We start from the raw sequence: 15,557 nt of genomic DNA, 5'->3' as shown, positions 1-15,557 counted from the left end.
AGGAGAAATGTTAGCAAAACAGCACCTTCTTTAGTTTGGACAGGGAGACAATTTTAGAGTGATGAGGTGGATCAGTGGTCTGTCTACATAGAGAAACAATGTTTGTATAAGCTGTTGTTATAAAGAGGCTGAAATGTGTCAACAAATCTTGAAGTATTGAATGACACAAAGCTCTAGAGAGCAAAAGATATGATTTAGGATGACCTCTAGTGAAGGGTTGAAATGAAACAAATATAAACTTGATATTAAATGCTGTATGTCTGAATTCTGCTTACAGTTTTGGTATGGTCTAAGGAAATTAATCCAGATGGTGCTGGGTCATCCAAGATTGCATTCAGCGTAGCTACTCTGAATGAGTTCTAGGGATTAATATTTCCTGTAGTCTCCTGCTCTGCTTTCTATATGTTTGTGTTTCCTGCCCTTGTGTTTATTGCCAAGCAGTGGGAGAAAGTTTCAGACAATTATGTTTGTTAAAATCTTTACCTCAAGACTAACAGTAAAAAATGAGGGGGGAAATAAAATAGGTTGTGAAAAACAAGCCTTTTTATCAATACCTTAAATCTGTTTGAAGTGGAAACTGTTATTTATTAAATTTATTATTAAGGCTCATACTTCAAAAACTGGGAACTCGTCAGCATTTCCATTTAAAGTTTTAATATAACTGATGATTTATCTTATACACATCCACAGAAAATGTGACAATTTACTGTTGTATTGCAGGAGGTGGAGAAAAAGCTCGTAGGCTTCATACATCAAGAGGAAAGCTGTTGCCCAGAGAGAGAATTGACAAGCTTATTGATCCTGGGTAGGTACTTCTTTTTTTTTTTTTTTTAACATTTTAGGTTGTCATTTGCAGGTAAATATTGTAACAGGGTTCTTTTCTCTTTAGCTTCCATAAATACTGGAAAATAATGTGATTGAAATTTTACAGAGGCATTCTTTGAAATACTGATCTCTTTAAAAAAATATTTTAAATTGAATCTTTTAAGTGAAATTCAATGACAGATAGAACTAGTAATTTTTTACAGTTTTGTTTCATTTTTATTATTCAGATCTCCATTTTTGGAGTTCTCTCAGTTTGCTGGTTACCAGTTGTATGGTAATGAAGAGGTACCTGCAGGAGGCATTATCACAGGCATTGGACGAGTATCTGGGTGAGATTCCAGTCATCTACATTACTTAAGATATGAAATGGAAGAAGGTATAATTTTATTCTGTTTCCAGTATTAGGCTGTTAGTGTTTTTGGTGTTTTGTTTCTGACACTCAAAAAGCCACCAAAGCGGGTATCTCAATTTGTTTGGTCATAGCCAAAAGGAAGTGAGGTTTTTTGTTTTGTTTTTTTATCTGTTGGGGGTTTTTTAGTTAGTGTATCTCACTAACTAAACAAAACATGGAGTTTCAGGTGTCCAATTAAGGTATGAGGTTACTGCATCTGGAAAGCAGTTTTTAAAAATAAGATAGTATTTTAGCCTAAAAATTAGTTTTGCTTACTCAGAGTACCTCCAAGTCTGTTATTGAAATTAATTATGGTGCTATGCGGCATTATTTTACTCCCTAAAATAATAGTGCTGAGGTTGCTGTTACAATGTGCCCTTGAGGGAATGCAGGTAAGAAGAGCTCTCTTAGAGCATCAGAGCTTCAGGAGTCCTTGGCATGTTGCAGTTCTTAGCTGACATATATATATTTGCTCATTAGAAATGCTTTTCTCTCTCATAAACTATTCTTATTTTTAGGACGGAATGCTTGATTGTTGCTAATGATGCAACTGTCAAAGGTGGTACCTATTATCCCATCACTGTTAAGAAACATTTACGAGCTCAAGAAATTGCAATGCAGAATCATCTCCCTTGCCTTTATTTGGGTAAGTCCCGTTGCAGAAATAGCCATGGTCCTATGTTAAGGGCAGCTGATGTGTCTGCAGATATGACTAACCAGGAATGTATTTAAGCACACCAAATACATTTTCATCAATACTGTATTATCTCTACATTCGTGTGGTACATCTTAACTGGAAGGTGTGTACAGGTTCTCAGTACTATCCACTGCACTGCTGTAGGGCTGGGTTCATAAAATACAGATGCAACTGCTAACACTGTATCACTTCTTTCTGTCATGAATAAGCAATGTTTCCTGTAGACTCAGCCAGTCAATTCAGATCACAGTTTTAAAAAAAAGTACATTCTGGTGGAGAATGTATCTGTATGAGAAAACATACCAAGGAAATAAAAATAATAAGAGTGACAAAATTGTGAAAAATAGTTTGGATCAATAGATTTTTAGGATTTGGGATTATTTTTTTTAAAGCAGAAATGTAACTGTATTTTATTTTACATTTTGAGTTTAGTCTATTAGATCAGTGTTTAGCCAAACCTTCATGTAAGTTTTACTTACATATATTTTTATTATAAAAGATGAAGAACAGAGTGACAGATACCTATAATATATTACTGGTAGTGTTTTCTTAGCCTGGTTTTATAGAAACACAAGTGGTTTCTGCCATTGTCTTTCTTTCAGCCTGAATTCCCAGTCTAATGACTCTTGAATCTATTAGCCAGTTTCAGTCAGCTTTGACATTCCTGTGGATGTTGTGTGTGTCAGCATCAGAAAAGAAAGATCTTCTACTCCATTTTGAAAAATAGAGCAGGTTATTCTTTTTCTGTTCAGCTTAATTTAGCAACTTAAATATCAGATGTTTGCCAGTCTGGATGCTTGTACTAGTTAAATAGTCAGCATAAATACAGATCCTGGCCAGCACAAGTGTTTTGAACTTTCTTGCCCTGCTGATAAGTCAAACATGTGAATAAGACCAATAGAATGATTAGGAGAAGTGTGAAGTTGAAACTGTTGGTGAGGTCAATACAGGAGCAATGTGGATGTAGATTTTGTGGGATTGCCATAGAAATAGTCCTGGAGGGAATGGGAGGGCTGCATTGTGTCATCGTTGTTAAAAAACAGAAGAAACTTAGCTTTGCTGTTTGCAGAATGGTTGTTAACAATTTTTTTGTCTGAATTATCAGCAGATACTATCTGTTCAAGAGAAGTCTTTTGTAGTGAGCAGCTGTGGGTAATTCTACTTTTTCAAGATCTTATGGAACGAGGATCTGTGGAACACAGCTATGCCTTTGAAAGAAAAGTTCAGGGGTTTTATTCCATCTCTGAGACACGTAGTCATTGAATGTACAATGTCATTCATACCTAGTGAGTTAGTTTACCCTTGCTGTTTCTGTACCTGGACTTGTTCCAGTTGATTTGTGCTGTGCGATAAGAGAGAGAGCTTTGTAGCCAGTCAGCACTGTGCTGACCCTGTAATTTTCATGTTGTTTGAACTGCCTTTTCCACCAGTGATAACAACTGCCTAGGTGCTAATTCTCTGGTGCCATTTGTCACTGAGTCAGTCACTGGTGTGGATATTTTGTTTTGGCTGCAATCACGTAAGATGAGAATGTACATACAGACTGGTGGTTTTAGGTGAAAATTAATTACCAGGAGCCAGAGTTCTCAGAGAAGCTTTGCCTCCCTGTGCATTTCCTCATGGTCTTCTATCCTTCTTTGGATACTTCCCATGACAGGTTGTATTTTCATTAATTGGGAGCAGAACTGCCATAGGAGGCCTGTAAGCAGGAGGGTGTATCCTGAGGCAAGGGCACATAATAAATGAATCATACTGAAGATAGTTTAATGTTTTTGTTGTGAAGTTTAATCAAGCTGTGAAGGAACAGAGGCAGCACCTTTTGAACTCAGTGGTGATTAGCTCTGCCTTTTTCTGGAGCTTGTGGCAGAATTGCAATAGACTAGTTTAGTTAAAATTGTATATTAAAAGTGTTCTTAGTTTCAATATTTTGCAGTAAGGTGAGTTTAAAAGTTTGTTTATGGAGGTATGGTTGCATCTTTAAGCATGTTAGAGTTTATTTTTCATGAAAATCATTTGGATGGATGTTATTTTGGAGAGGGGTGTTTACTGTTTTTCTTCTTTATTTTTCCAAAAAGAATGTTGTATTGTACCTACTTTCATGGATATATATATAGTATTAGTGATAGTAATTGCTGTGTATTTTAGGTAACATGCAGATACTTTACCAGCAAGTATGTAACGCTGTTCAAAACTTGTTAATATAATTTGATTCATTCTAGTTGACTCAGGAGGAGCAAATTTACCTCGACAAGCAGAAGTATTTCCAGATCGAGATCATTTTGGCCGTATTTTCTATAATCAAGCAGTCATGTCCTCACAAGGAATTCCACAGGTAATTTGCTTTTATGAAAGAATTAAGTGTACTAAATAGTTTCTGTGCTTGCTGCCATTACATCTTTTCAAGGCTTGTGCCCGTGTTTGTTTCTGATGGGATTGTGTTATGGTAACCTGGTGGCTCAGTCTGCGGCTTGAAAGCACTGTGAACACAGTAACTGTCCACAAGAATTCATTACAGTTTTGAAGAAACTGTCTACTTTCTTTGTCTTAGCGTTAATGATTTGACCTGCTCCTGTCTGGGAGTAGGAGAGAAATGGACTTGGGAGCATGGTATGTAGGGCCATTTGAGAAAGCGCTAGAGAATCTCTTGGAACAGTTCTGCATCAGCGCTACAGAGTTGAGGACCCCCTTGAAGATGGCTAATAAATGAGACACATTTTCCACTAACAGGAGTATGTGTGTATTTATAAATCCATTTTATATTCTGATGTGCTTTATGCTGAAATGGCCCTAGTAATAAGGTCATTTTCTAATGTGTTCATGATGCACAGAATTACTGTTAGTCACAGTTCCTGGATTTAGAAGTGGTTTTATGTCATGGTTCACTCAGAAATACATAGGGATCAGTTTTCTGATGCAGGTAGTGTGCTAGGGAGCCAAAACAACATGTTTTGCTGAATCTATTACTGATGAAGAATGCAAAACATTTGAGGATTGCTGATGGGCAGCTATGGCTGCAGTGACAGTGAAGGGCAGGATATACAGTCCCAATGGAGTTGAGAAAGACAGGTAACAGAATAAAGACTTGAAGGGAATTGTTAGCAGGGACCTGTGAGAAGCTGCCAGGGAGGGTGGAAAAATCCATGATCTTTGAAGATAACCTCCCACAAATAAAGGAACACTACAGAAGAGCAAACAACTGGGTAATTCCTACAGAGCTGCTGTCTACTCAGTCACTTCCCACCTCTTTGAATGTTTTTGTAGCCCTGTCTTATACCTGCCTTATACTCCCTTTTGCAGACTAAGAAATTCAAGCTTACTTAGCTGTTCTTCCTGCAGTGTTCCACACCTTTGATGGTCCTACTTCATCCTCTTTTCCAGATCTTACTGTACCTTTTTTAACATGAAGGAGACACCGACTGCACCACTAATCCTTAAAATAAGTCAAAAAAAGACAAATTGTGCAGAACTTGTTAGAGCTACCAGTTCTGAGCACCAGTTCTCAGAACTAGTCTTTTTTTCCTTTCATCCCAAGGGAGAGCAGACAGCTGCCTCATTTAGCACTGATGCACAGCAGAATTCATTTGATCCTGCAGAACTCCTTCTGTTTGCCAGGGAAAATACATACTACATTCCAACAAAACAATAAATTATTAGAGGAAATAAGGACATTTTTTGAAACCTGCATTCTTTATGGCATCTGCAAGTGGCCAGAGCAAAAAGAAGTTGTGATCATAAATCCAGGTTCTCTTTTAGGCCTGTGATATATATATTATCCTGACAGATTAATCTATGGCTAATTACAATATGAGCTGAGGAATGCAGATCATTAAAAAATTACTCAACCTCTGTTTTCTATACAATGAAAACAGCAAAATCTATTCTGAGTAGGAAACAGGTCACATCTACTGTGGAACTTGTGATGACAATATTTATTTTCAAGAAAAAAGAAGTTCTTTACCACACTTTGAAGTCCCGAAAAAGCTGGTAATTATCTTGGCAAAGGGCTGGGATACAGTTTAATCTGTGGGCGCTTGCAATGTGTCCTGAGGTTCTCCCAAGTTATATGTCATAGCAGTTACTTCACTCCATGTTGTCTAGGGCTGGGCTGACACACAACCAGAGCCCATGGCAGTGCTATGACAGAAATCCCACTACAATACCACTATCCAGTGTTCTTTTTTAGAAGGAATAAAACCCTTGAGAGACCATCCTCACTGGATTCTCCTACCCTGAGGCTCAGGGGGACATGATTCCAACCACTCACACAAGAGACTCCACTGGGGCCTTGGGCAGGGTTTTTTTTCTGTGGGGGAAGGAGGTAGTAGGAGCCGATACTTTGAGGGTGAAGCAGATGCACCAGTCAAGGGTACAGTATTCAGTGTGACTCCTTACATGTCCTTACATGACAAACACTGGCTTTGCAGGATTTTTGAGGAAACTGCCTCTGTTACCTTGATACCTTTTTGGCACATTTTGGAAGAGTTCAGATGGTCAACCATCTTTTACTCTTCCAAAGGATCATGAGATCCATTGCCTCTATAAAAATCCAAGACTGAAGATTCCAACCATGCACTAAATCTCTCTACAAAGTATGACATAATTTAACTTCTGCAGTTCTTTATAACAGTGGAAGTGAACCAACTGTGATTAGGTAGGTCACCAGAGAAAAGCGGTGCTTAGTTATAACAAAAATACATAGGAAAGAAAGGCAGTTCGTACACTGGTCATCATATAAGACTCCCTGATAGACCTAGATTGGTCCAAGTGTTTTTGTGGAACAGCAAGTGTTGAAGGAGTGGTATTTTGCTGAATTATCTTTTTTTGAGAAATTTTGAAAAATTTTATTTTTGCTAGAGACTTCAATCATGATCTGCTATGGGAGTAATGATTTTAGATGTTATGTCAAAGATAGGTATATATACCCAGCTTGCAAGGCTGAAATTACTGATGTTGTGCAGGACCTTTCCAGAAATGCTTGACCCTACGGTCATACTCTTGTTTCCAGCATATCTTGAAATGTATTTTACCTACTTTCAAAGTTGCATTAAGAAGTTGAATTTGTTTTTCTTTCAATTACCATATGGTGTTGTATTAGGAGTAATTGTATTCGTATACAATAAAAACTAAATATAATAAAGATTTGTCTTTGAATAAAACACATTTCTGTTTATTATGACACTGATGAAAAGTGAAATTTTCCAAGTATGACACTGAGGGGTTTATCTTTCTTTGAATATTTACAGGAGACAGGGAAAAATGTTTTACTGAAGCACTTCCTTTAAAGGCTGTAATAAGGGTGCATTTTGTTTGGGAGATACATCTATGCTTTGTTTTATTTCAGAGGCACTGTTAACACTTGTTAAATCTATTTTTGGTTTTGTGCTAACAGTGTGTGGTAGCTAGAACCATCTTCCTGTCTGAGAACATGTTTCTCTAGAAAATGGGATTAGGAAATTATGCTCTCTCTGGTTTCCACACTGGTCAATTCTTCTGAGATAGGAGTCTGGATAGTGTTAGTTTGCTGCCTGATGTTTTATATTGTGGCCTGCTTGAACGTCTGTTCATCTCTTCATTAGTTCTCAATTTGGCCCTTAAAGTACCTGCTTTTTTCCCCCTTTTTTATTTTCTGACAGTTGCTTTTAATTTCCCCCTCTAATTTTATGTGTGACTAATTTATTATTCACCCACTACATCTTAAATTACATTGTTGTCTATATGGGTGTGAATCAGAAAGCTGTGATTAGCTCCTCATTAGCTGCTTCCTGAGCTCTCACATTGATATGCTGCATGGATATGATGGGAGGTGGATCCGTGGATATGAAATAGTGTATGTGCACTCAGGACTGTTGACTTTTATTGAATGCATCAAGAATTTCTTTGCAGCAATTTAGAAGATTAAGTCAGGAGGTAGGATATTATCTGGTAATTTGACAAGTAGGTTTTATTTTTTCCAGCAGATACATATTCCAGTTTTTGTGTTGAAAAAAATGTACACCTGAGTTAAAGTTTAAATGCAGGCACATTTTTTTCAGTGTGAACATGCTGAAATTAAGAATAGGAAAAAAAATAAAAATCCTGGAGGGAAAAATTAAATAAACTTATTTACACCAAGTTTTCTCCATTTCTGTAGGCATATATTATTTTTGAATTTGCCAGGAGTTATTTATTAAATACACAAGAGAAATACTGCAGATTAATCACGTGACTCTGAATATAGTTTAAGATCCTGAAAACTGTTTGCTGAAAAGGCTGTTTGATTTGATGATATCAGATTGACATAGTTCATGCAGTCCTGCTTTAGGTATGCATAATGTGATTTAGAAGTTCTGTTTTGCTGTGTGCTGTTTTCTTCTTCTGGATTATCATGTAACAGAGAACACTAATTGATGTCACCTTAGAAATACCGTGAAACAAACTTCACATAAAATAATATTGTTTTGTTGGGTTTTTTTAGGGGTTATGTGTGGTAGTGAAAGGAAGTGTTTGCCCTTTTTATATGAGTATTCTTTTTCTTCTGCTCTACAAGTGTCCTGAAAGGGTCTTTGAAGGTGCTCCTGTGAAGGAGAAATTGAGAAACTTCACTTCCATGATTGTCTACAGTTACAGTACCCATCATATCTGAGGTTAATTCAATTTTGTAAGAGTATCACCAAGATACTACTGGTAGAAAATGTTCACAGGGTAGGTGTTCATCTCAAAATTAGGTAAAAGGATGAAGCAGAGTTTATTCATGTTGAAGCCTGTAATAAGATTCTCAACACATCTTGAAAGGGCAAAATTAATTGGTTGATCCATTGAGGACCTGAAGTAGCGTACTAGGAGATGGGGGAGATTTCCTTCAGAGGGTGTTAAGGCTGGTGCAATTATGCCGATAAGCAGTAACTGAAGCCCATTAATATACATAGTATCTTGTGGCTTTGCTATTTTTAAGGGTTGAGCAGTTCATTAACTTTTGCTTTTTGTTTTCCTGATAGATAGCAGTAGTCATGGGATCCTGTACAGCAGGAGGAGCATACGTACCTGCAATGGCTGATGAGAGTATTATTGTTGGGAAACAGGGAACAATATTCCTGGGAGGGCCACCACTGGTAAGGATACAGAAGTTTCTAGTGACATGGCCCCTTTCCTCCCCCTTCTGCCAAATCATGCTGCGATAATTGTACACCTTAACCACTTGAGACATTTCTTGGTGAGATATTTCTAGATACTGTGTTGATTAGTTTGTATTTTTAAGTATATCTGAATGTTTCTATCATAAATAAAATCTTTTCTGTTCATTAGAGGTATATATATGTACATATACATATATATATACATATACATATACATATATAAATAAGATTGTCTTGTGGTGTTTTTATAGTACTGCTCATAGATTGCTGTGCATGTTTTAAATGATGAAAATTGTTTCTGTATTCAATTATGTACTCTCTAGATTGGACACAAAATTTGAAAAAATCACAGCTGTGTGTATTGTGTCTCAAAGTCAAGATCAAAGACAAAAGAACTTCCAAAGCAAGACTGATCTGTATTTTTGTCAGTTTACTGACAAAGGATGGATAAAATTGCTTTTGTGAAATAGTCAAATATCTGTCAAATTTAGTGTATAGACTGGTCTGAGGCAGCGTGATGGCTCTGTTTTCGTTACAGTCTTTTGGGAACTTTAAGGTGTGCTTCCTGTGACAAAGCCAAATGTAAATCAAATGTCTCTCAAGAGTCCAACTTGAACATGCTGAAATGGAGAAATTGCTTTGTAACAGCATTGCTAATGAAGATACTGCTCCATTGATTCCTCTAGTAACAGAGGAGGCAAAGTCTCTTGGAAGTCACTTTCTTCAACACTTAAAATACTGGGAAAATGTGGCATGTCCCATAAAATGGTGGGGAAACAGCCACTGACAGATTTATTTGTTGACTAGTTCCTAAGGCATGACTGTAATGTTCTCATTAAAAGTATGAAGGAGTCATCCTTTAATGTGATTTAGTGTTTACTTGTATAGCTTTGCTCTGATTTCCACAGCATATTTTTGTATTGCATTCTTTTCCTTTAGAGTGAATTTTTCCCCATTGTGTCATCTTATTGATAAAAGTAGATTTGGCATTTTATATCTCTTTCAAAGTTCAGTGTATAGATGGCTTTTAAATTCTTGTGCAGTTAAAAAAGGAAAGAAAAGAAAAGTAAAAAAAGAAGAAAGGAAGAAAAAAAAAGAGTCTTACATTTATACATCTTAAATAAACTTAGAATTTAACTGGCATATGAAAAGCAGGGGCATGGGACACACACACAAAAGTACAAGGATACTTTGTTGTCTTCCCTAAAAAAAAAAGGCATTTAGTTTGAAGTAATTTATTATTTTTTGGAGGCTTTCCAAGTTGATAAGAACAAAGTAATCAATAGAAGCAGATGAAGTAATGAATAGCAGCTATGTAATGCAGTGGCAATTTATTATACTGCTTATTAGGATTTTGTTGTTAGAATTTAGTTGACAGTAATTTTTTCAAATGCCCTACATAGGTTTCTGTTCCTTTTTATCTTGTATTAGTATTTATCTTGTATTATATTTTGTATATTATATATTATATTTGTCTTGTATTATTAGCTTGTTTATAGGTAAACATAAAAAAAATCTTCCTCAAAATTAAGTAATTCTCAGTACATTTATTGTTGTAATTTAGATATTAGGAGTTTCTTGTTGAAAAGTGGCATAAACATGAATGAAAATACTATTTGAGAATAGTATTAGTTGAGTGAGTAACATGTGGTTTCTACATCTTTCCTTTGAGATAAGAAAACTAGCGTGATGAAAGACATGAACTTTGTACATCAGAGTGTTAGTAGGTTCATTACTGTAACTAAGAATAACTGCCCTGGTTGCAGGAATACCTGAGCTATCCAAGTACAAACCTTTTCAAAAGGTTTTCAGTAAGACATCTAATACCCAGTACAACCCAGAAAGCTGGCTTGGAAGATGAAAAAAAGAGAACCAACTGCTTCTTCTCTGGGGATGGTAATTATTTAACATCACAAGGCAATTTAGATAATGTGTGTGTGCCACTGAGATGTAACACCTAAGATTTTTGCCAGAACAAGCATCTGGAAAAGGATGACCCGAGTCAGGCCACATGGGGAGGACTTGACTAGGCAAGTCAGTGACTGCAAGGGTGTTGTGAAGATAGAAACTTTTAACAACTTTCCCAATTTTCAGAGGAAGATTTCACAACCATCCTCCAATTTAATTTGTTTCTTAGCACCCTGCAGATGTAATGATCCTTATCTTTGTGCGTATAGATCAAACTTTATTATCTCCACCTGTCAGATTTTCTGTTCTGTAGAGCTTTTCATATTCTCACTGAAAATATTCTACTTGCCTTCTTCTAAGCGTCAAAACTACTTCAGAGTCTCTTCGAAACTTCCATTCCATGCTGTTGCAGATATTGTAGCCATTATTGAGTAAGCTCTGTTCCCGAAAACATCTCTCCTATGTGAAGAAAATTGATTTGGATTTTATTGCTTACCTGCCTAAAGCAAAACATCCTGAGGAGTGAAAAAAGAAAAAATACCTGATGTAACTTATAATTAGTCTTGAGATGTGTATGATGAAAAAAAAAGTGAGTTGTAGGTACAGTCCACCCTCTAAAATGGAAGTTTTCTTGACCTCCTTTTTTGGAAAGGTGAGGAGTAATGATTTCATAAACAGGGAGATCTTAGTAGAAGATAGTGAGTATCACAGTAGTGGTAATATATAGGGCCATTCTTCTGCGTTTTTTCAAGTGGAGTATCTGTATTCTTATCTTTGGCAGTGCTGCTTGGTAGTTCAGGATGTCATGTAGACCTATAGGCTCTTGTTCCAAAAACTTCTGATTCTTTCTTCTTGAGGGAAAATTTGCTGGTTTCTGTGTACAGAGGAGAAAAAAAGTCTGGTGAAAAGAGGGAATAAGTTTTTCAAATTCATGTGTATTTATGGACCAGGGATTTTCCTACATACTGGCCTCATCTGTTGTGGAAAATGCATATTACAGCTAGAGGTTATGTCTATTTATTTTAATAATTTCCAACTGAAGTAGCCTGAACAGGTGTTTCTTAGAAAATGCCCACATATCTTGTTGAGGCACATATCTTTTTGCAGTCTGTTAGAATTAATGAGCTTTAGGGTAACTTCAGCCACTAACTCTAAGTAACATTACTGTTACTTAAAGCTACAGTTTGTAGAATGCTCTGTTTCACTGCTGTATCTGAAAAGGTGATGGAGCTAATACTCATTCTCACCTACTCTGACAGAATAAGACACACTTGGGCTGCAGGGTGCAGCTCTGGGCACTCTAGAATAAGCCTGAGTGAGACATTGGAATTCCATGAGGATGATGGAGTGGAATGTCTGTAATATAAGGAGGGTGCGAGAGAGATGAGAATTTTCAATCTGGTGAAAGCATGTCTTAGGGCAAACCTATCCATACCTTGCAAGGGGGAGTAAAGATAGCAGAGCCAAGCTTCTTATTGCTACCCTGTGATAGTCAAGAGGCTGCCAAGCACAAACTGAAATACAGGAAGTCATAAGAAAATATTTACTGCAAACCAGGTTGTTCAGAGGGTTTGTGGAGTCTCCATTCTTGAGCTATTCAAAACTCATGGTTATTATGTGGTCATTAGCAACCTTCTCTGGTTGACTGTGCTTTGAGCAGAGGAGTTAAACTTTGCAATCTCACATGGTGGCAGACAGAGTCCACAGCTCCAATATTATGATTTCGAGAAGGAAAACATCAGCTCTGAGGAAAAACAAAAAATCTATTTTTGTAAAATATTTTATGGAATAATTGTGCTATTCAGCTTTGTGCCATGTTCTGCAGTAGTTAATAGTATGTTGTAACTGGTTATATAATGACAGATGTATGTAATTATTTCATAGAATCATGGAGTAAAATTTAATCAAATGGTAGAATCACTCATCTTATAATACAGCTTAAAGGTCATTGAGTCTGGCCATTGACCTCACACTGCCTAATGCACCACTGAACCCTTAAATACCTGTAGGCATTTAAATACCTCCAGGGATGGTCACTCAGCCACTACCCTAGACAGCCTGTTCCAATGCTACATAACCCTTCCAGTGAAGAAATCTTCCCCACTTCTCTTAAAAGCATCTTGTTATGATCACTGTTTAATGAAGACTCAAGTTAATTATGTCTCTGACAGAAATTTTCCATTAATTAGTATGCCACACGTTCATATTCCATGGGTAATTCAAATTTCAAAGCAAAAATCCACTGTTGTAGAAATATCTATACTTAAATTTGAAAACTTGACATTTTGGAAATATGTGTGTATATGTGTATGTAATTAGTGTTTCTAAACATGAAACTTGGAAACTGAAATCTGTTCTGGAAGTGATTATCATTTTCCTTTCCCTCGCTTGTCCTCTACATCTGTACTCTCTGTGGGTAATAAATAATGGTTTCTCTAGCTTTCAAGGAATCCTTTTCAGAGCATTTATTGTAGAGAAATGCCTCTAAGTCTTCTGGCTTTTTTTTAACCCCAGTAGTAAATGATACTGTTTTGTTCTAAGAAAGAGACCATTCCGTCTTAAATTACCCTTTCGGGTATAAGATTACACAGATCTAGGCTTTGGATTGTGCAGTCCAGGTACTTTCATGGAGACATCATACTTGATCCTTGTACATGCCACTGATGCAGTCTTTTAAGGAAAATTATTATTACTAATGATTGTGTATTTACTGGAAGGTTAAGAAAATAAAAACTTCCAATGGTTGCTCTATAGTTAATATTTAAATTAGTAAGTTAAAATTCACAGAAGTGTTTATGTATAGAAAGCAGAATTGAAAAATCCTAGGTTTCAGCTGGGCTATTGTTTGCTTGAAACATTGAATAGAAATATCCCACTTGAAATTTCATACTAAGTGCTGAGAAAATTTTTGTGAAAAAGCATGTTTATGAGTCTGAAGGTTGTGTAAGTGTACACACATAAATTATGGACACAGCAGTAAGAAGAACACTGGGGAATATTTCTGTAAATAAAAACTACATATCAACACTAGAATAAGGATGCAAAGTCAAAGAAAAAGGTAATTTTTACAAGATTTTCTGTTGGCATCTTTTGATGCTCTGAGGGAGAGTAAACGGGGAAATATGATCAATGAAGAAGCATTTCGGAAAGATTTCTGTTATTACTGTATCTAAGATATATATCTAAGATTACTATCTAAGATAGTATAAATATTAAAGACAAGTGTCAACTGTGAAGCTCATTTTCCTTTCCTTGTGTTAGGTTAAAGCAGCAACAGGTGAACAGGTGTCAGCAGAGGATCTTGGAGGGGCAGATCTTCACTGCAGGTTTAAAGAAATATTTTCCCAGAGTTAATTTCTTCCATATTTTAGGCTTTCCCTCTCCTTTCCCCTTATTTTATTTTATTTTATTTTATTTTATTTTATTTTATTTTATTTTATTTTATTTTTAGGTCTTTCTTAAGCTGTGTTTACTTTTTGAAAATTATTTCTGAGTTGTTATCTGATGCTGACTGATTGTTTTGTTGTTAGAATATCACAATTGCGTTACTCTTGTTAGCATTGTTTCCTTCATTTACCACTTTAAAATACTCACATAGCTTGTGTACTGCAGCATCAGGCATAATATGAAAGACTTTAATACTGAGTGTTAGCAGAATAATATGATGCATTTTGCAGATTGTATCTATAGTACTGCCACATAGAATTCACTACAAGCAAGATCAAAATAGCTTGTGCTTTTTATAAAAAAATATTTCTTATCAAACCCCAAAAATATGTGCACTTTCAAGTTCTGCAATTAATAATAAACAAAATTAGGTATTACAGTGAGTTATGTATTGCTGTACAATAAGTGTTTATTTGTTACTTCATTTGAAGTGAACAAAGAATTATTTTGGAGGGCAGCTCATGCCATTTTTGCATGTTTTTCTTATAATTGAAATGAATTTTTGCTGCATATGAACAATGCTTGTTATATATTGTCATTTAGACTTTTTTTTCCTGCAGTTACTATTTTATTTCTTGCCCGATAACTTGAATGTACTATTTTGAAGAAAAGTTCAGCTATAGGGGTTTTTTTAAAGTAGTTTCATAATAAAATACAGCGAGCTGAATTGTTGTATCTCTATTTTCAAGGTCTTATAAGCTTTAAAATGTCAGGTTTTCACTGCCTGTTATATGTTGGGGTTTTTTCCCAAAGTATTCATCTTGCTATTGTTGTTTATATACAGAAAATCTGGTGTAACAGATCATTATGCTTTAGATGACAATCATGCACTTCATCTGGCAAGGAAAGTTGTAAGAAGTTTGAATCTCCAGAAGAAAGTAGATGTAAGTGTATAGAGTCTGAAAAAGCTGCATTGTGGAAATTAGGAATGCTTTTCTCTGCCTGATTGATACAACACTTATTTTAGTGCATAGAACATATACTTTTGTCCATGACTTCACACATTTGAAAATGGACATTATGGTTCTTGTCCTTAAAGATTTCTCTGATGCTTCAGTCTTGCAATTACATTCCTGCTGTATTATTCCCCTGGTTATAATACTGCGATTAAATGCAAGAGTGAAGCAACTAGAAGAGTGCTAGAAGAGTCATAGAATTGCACTTTCAGATTAATCCT

At 35.9% G+C, this 15,557-nt stretch overlaps 1 protein-coding gene across 1 annotated transcript in view; it reads left to right on the top strand.

The window, feature by feature from the left end:
* The window catches only part of MCCC2 (methylcrotonyl-CoA carboxylase subunit 2), a 34,376-nt gene that overhangs the window by 5,905 nt on the left and 12,914 nt on the right, over positions 1–15,557 (top strand). Inside the window, exons 3-9 of the mRNA XM_062513232.1 lie at positions 721–805; positions 1,053–1,154; positions 1,735–1,862; positions 4,133–4,245; positions 8,888–9,001; positions 14,195–14,259; positions 15,165–15,264. Of these exons, the coding sequence (XP_062369216.1) occupies positions 721–805; positions 1,053–1,154; positions 1,735–1,862; positions 4,133–4,245; positions 8,888–9,001; positions 14,195–14,259; positions 15,165–15,264 (707 nt within the window). The remainder of the gene's footprint in view (positions 1–720; positions 806–1,052; positions 1,155–1,734; positions 1,863–4,132; positions 4,246–8,887; positions 9,002–14,194; positions 14,260–15,164; positions 15,265–15,557) is intronic.

This window comes from Cinclus cinclus, chromosome Z, assembly GCF_963662255.1.
Source record: "Cinclus cinclus chromosome Z, bCinCin1.1, whole genome shotgun sequence".
In the NCBI taxonomy this organism is placed as follows: Eukaryota; Metazoa; Chordata; class Aves; order Passeriformes; family Cinclidae; genus Cinclus; species Cinclus cinclus.
Note: the sequence above shows the minus strand (reverse complement) of the source record. Positions and strands in the feature narration are given on the sequence as shown.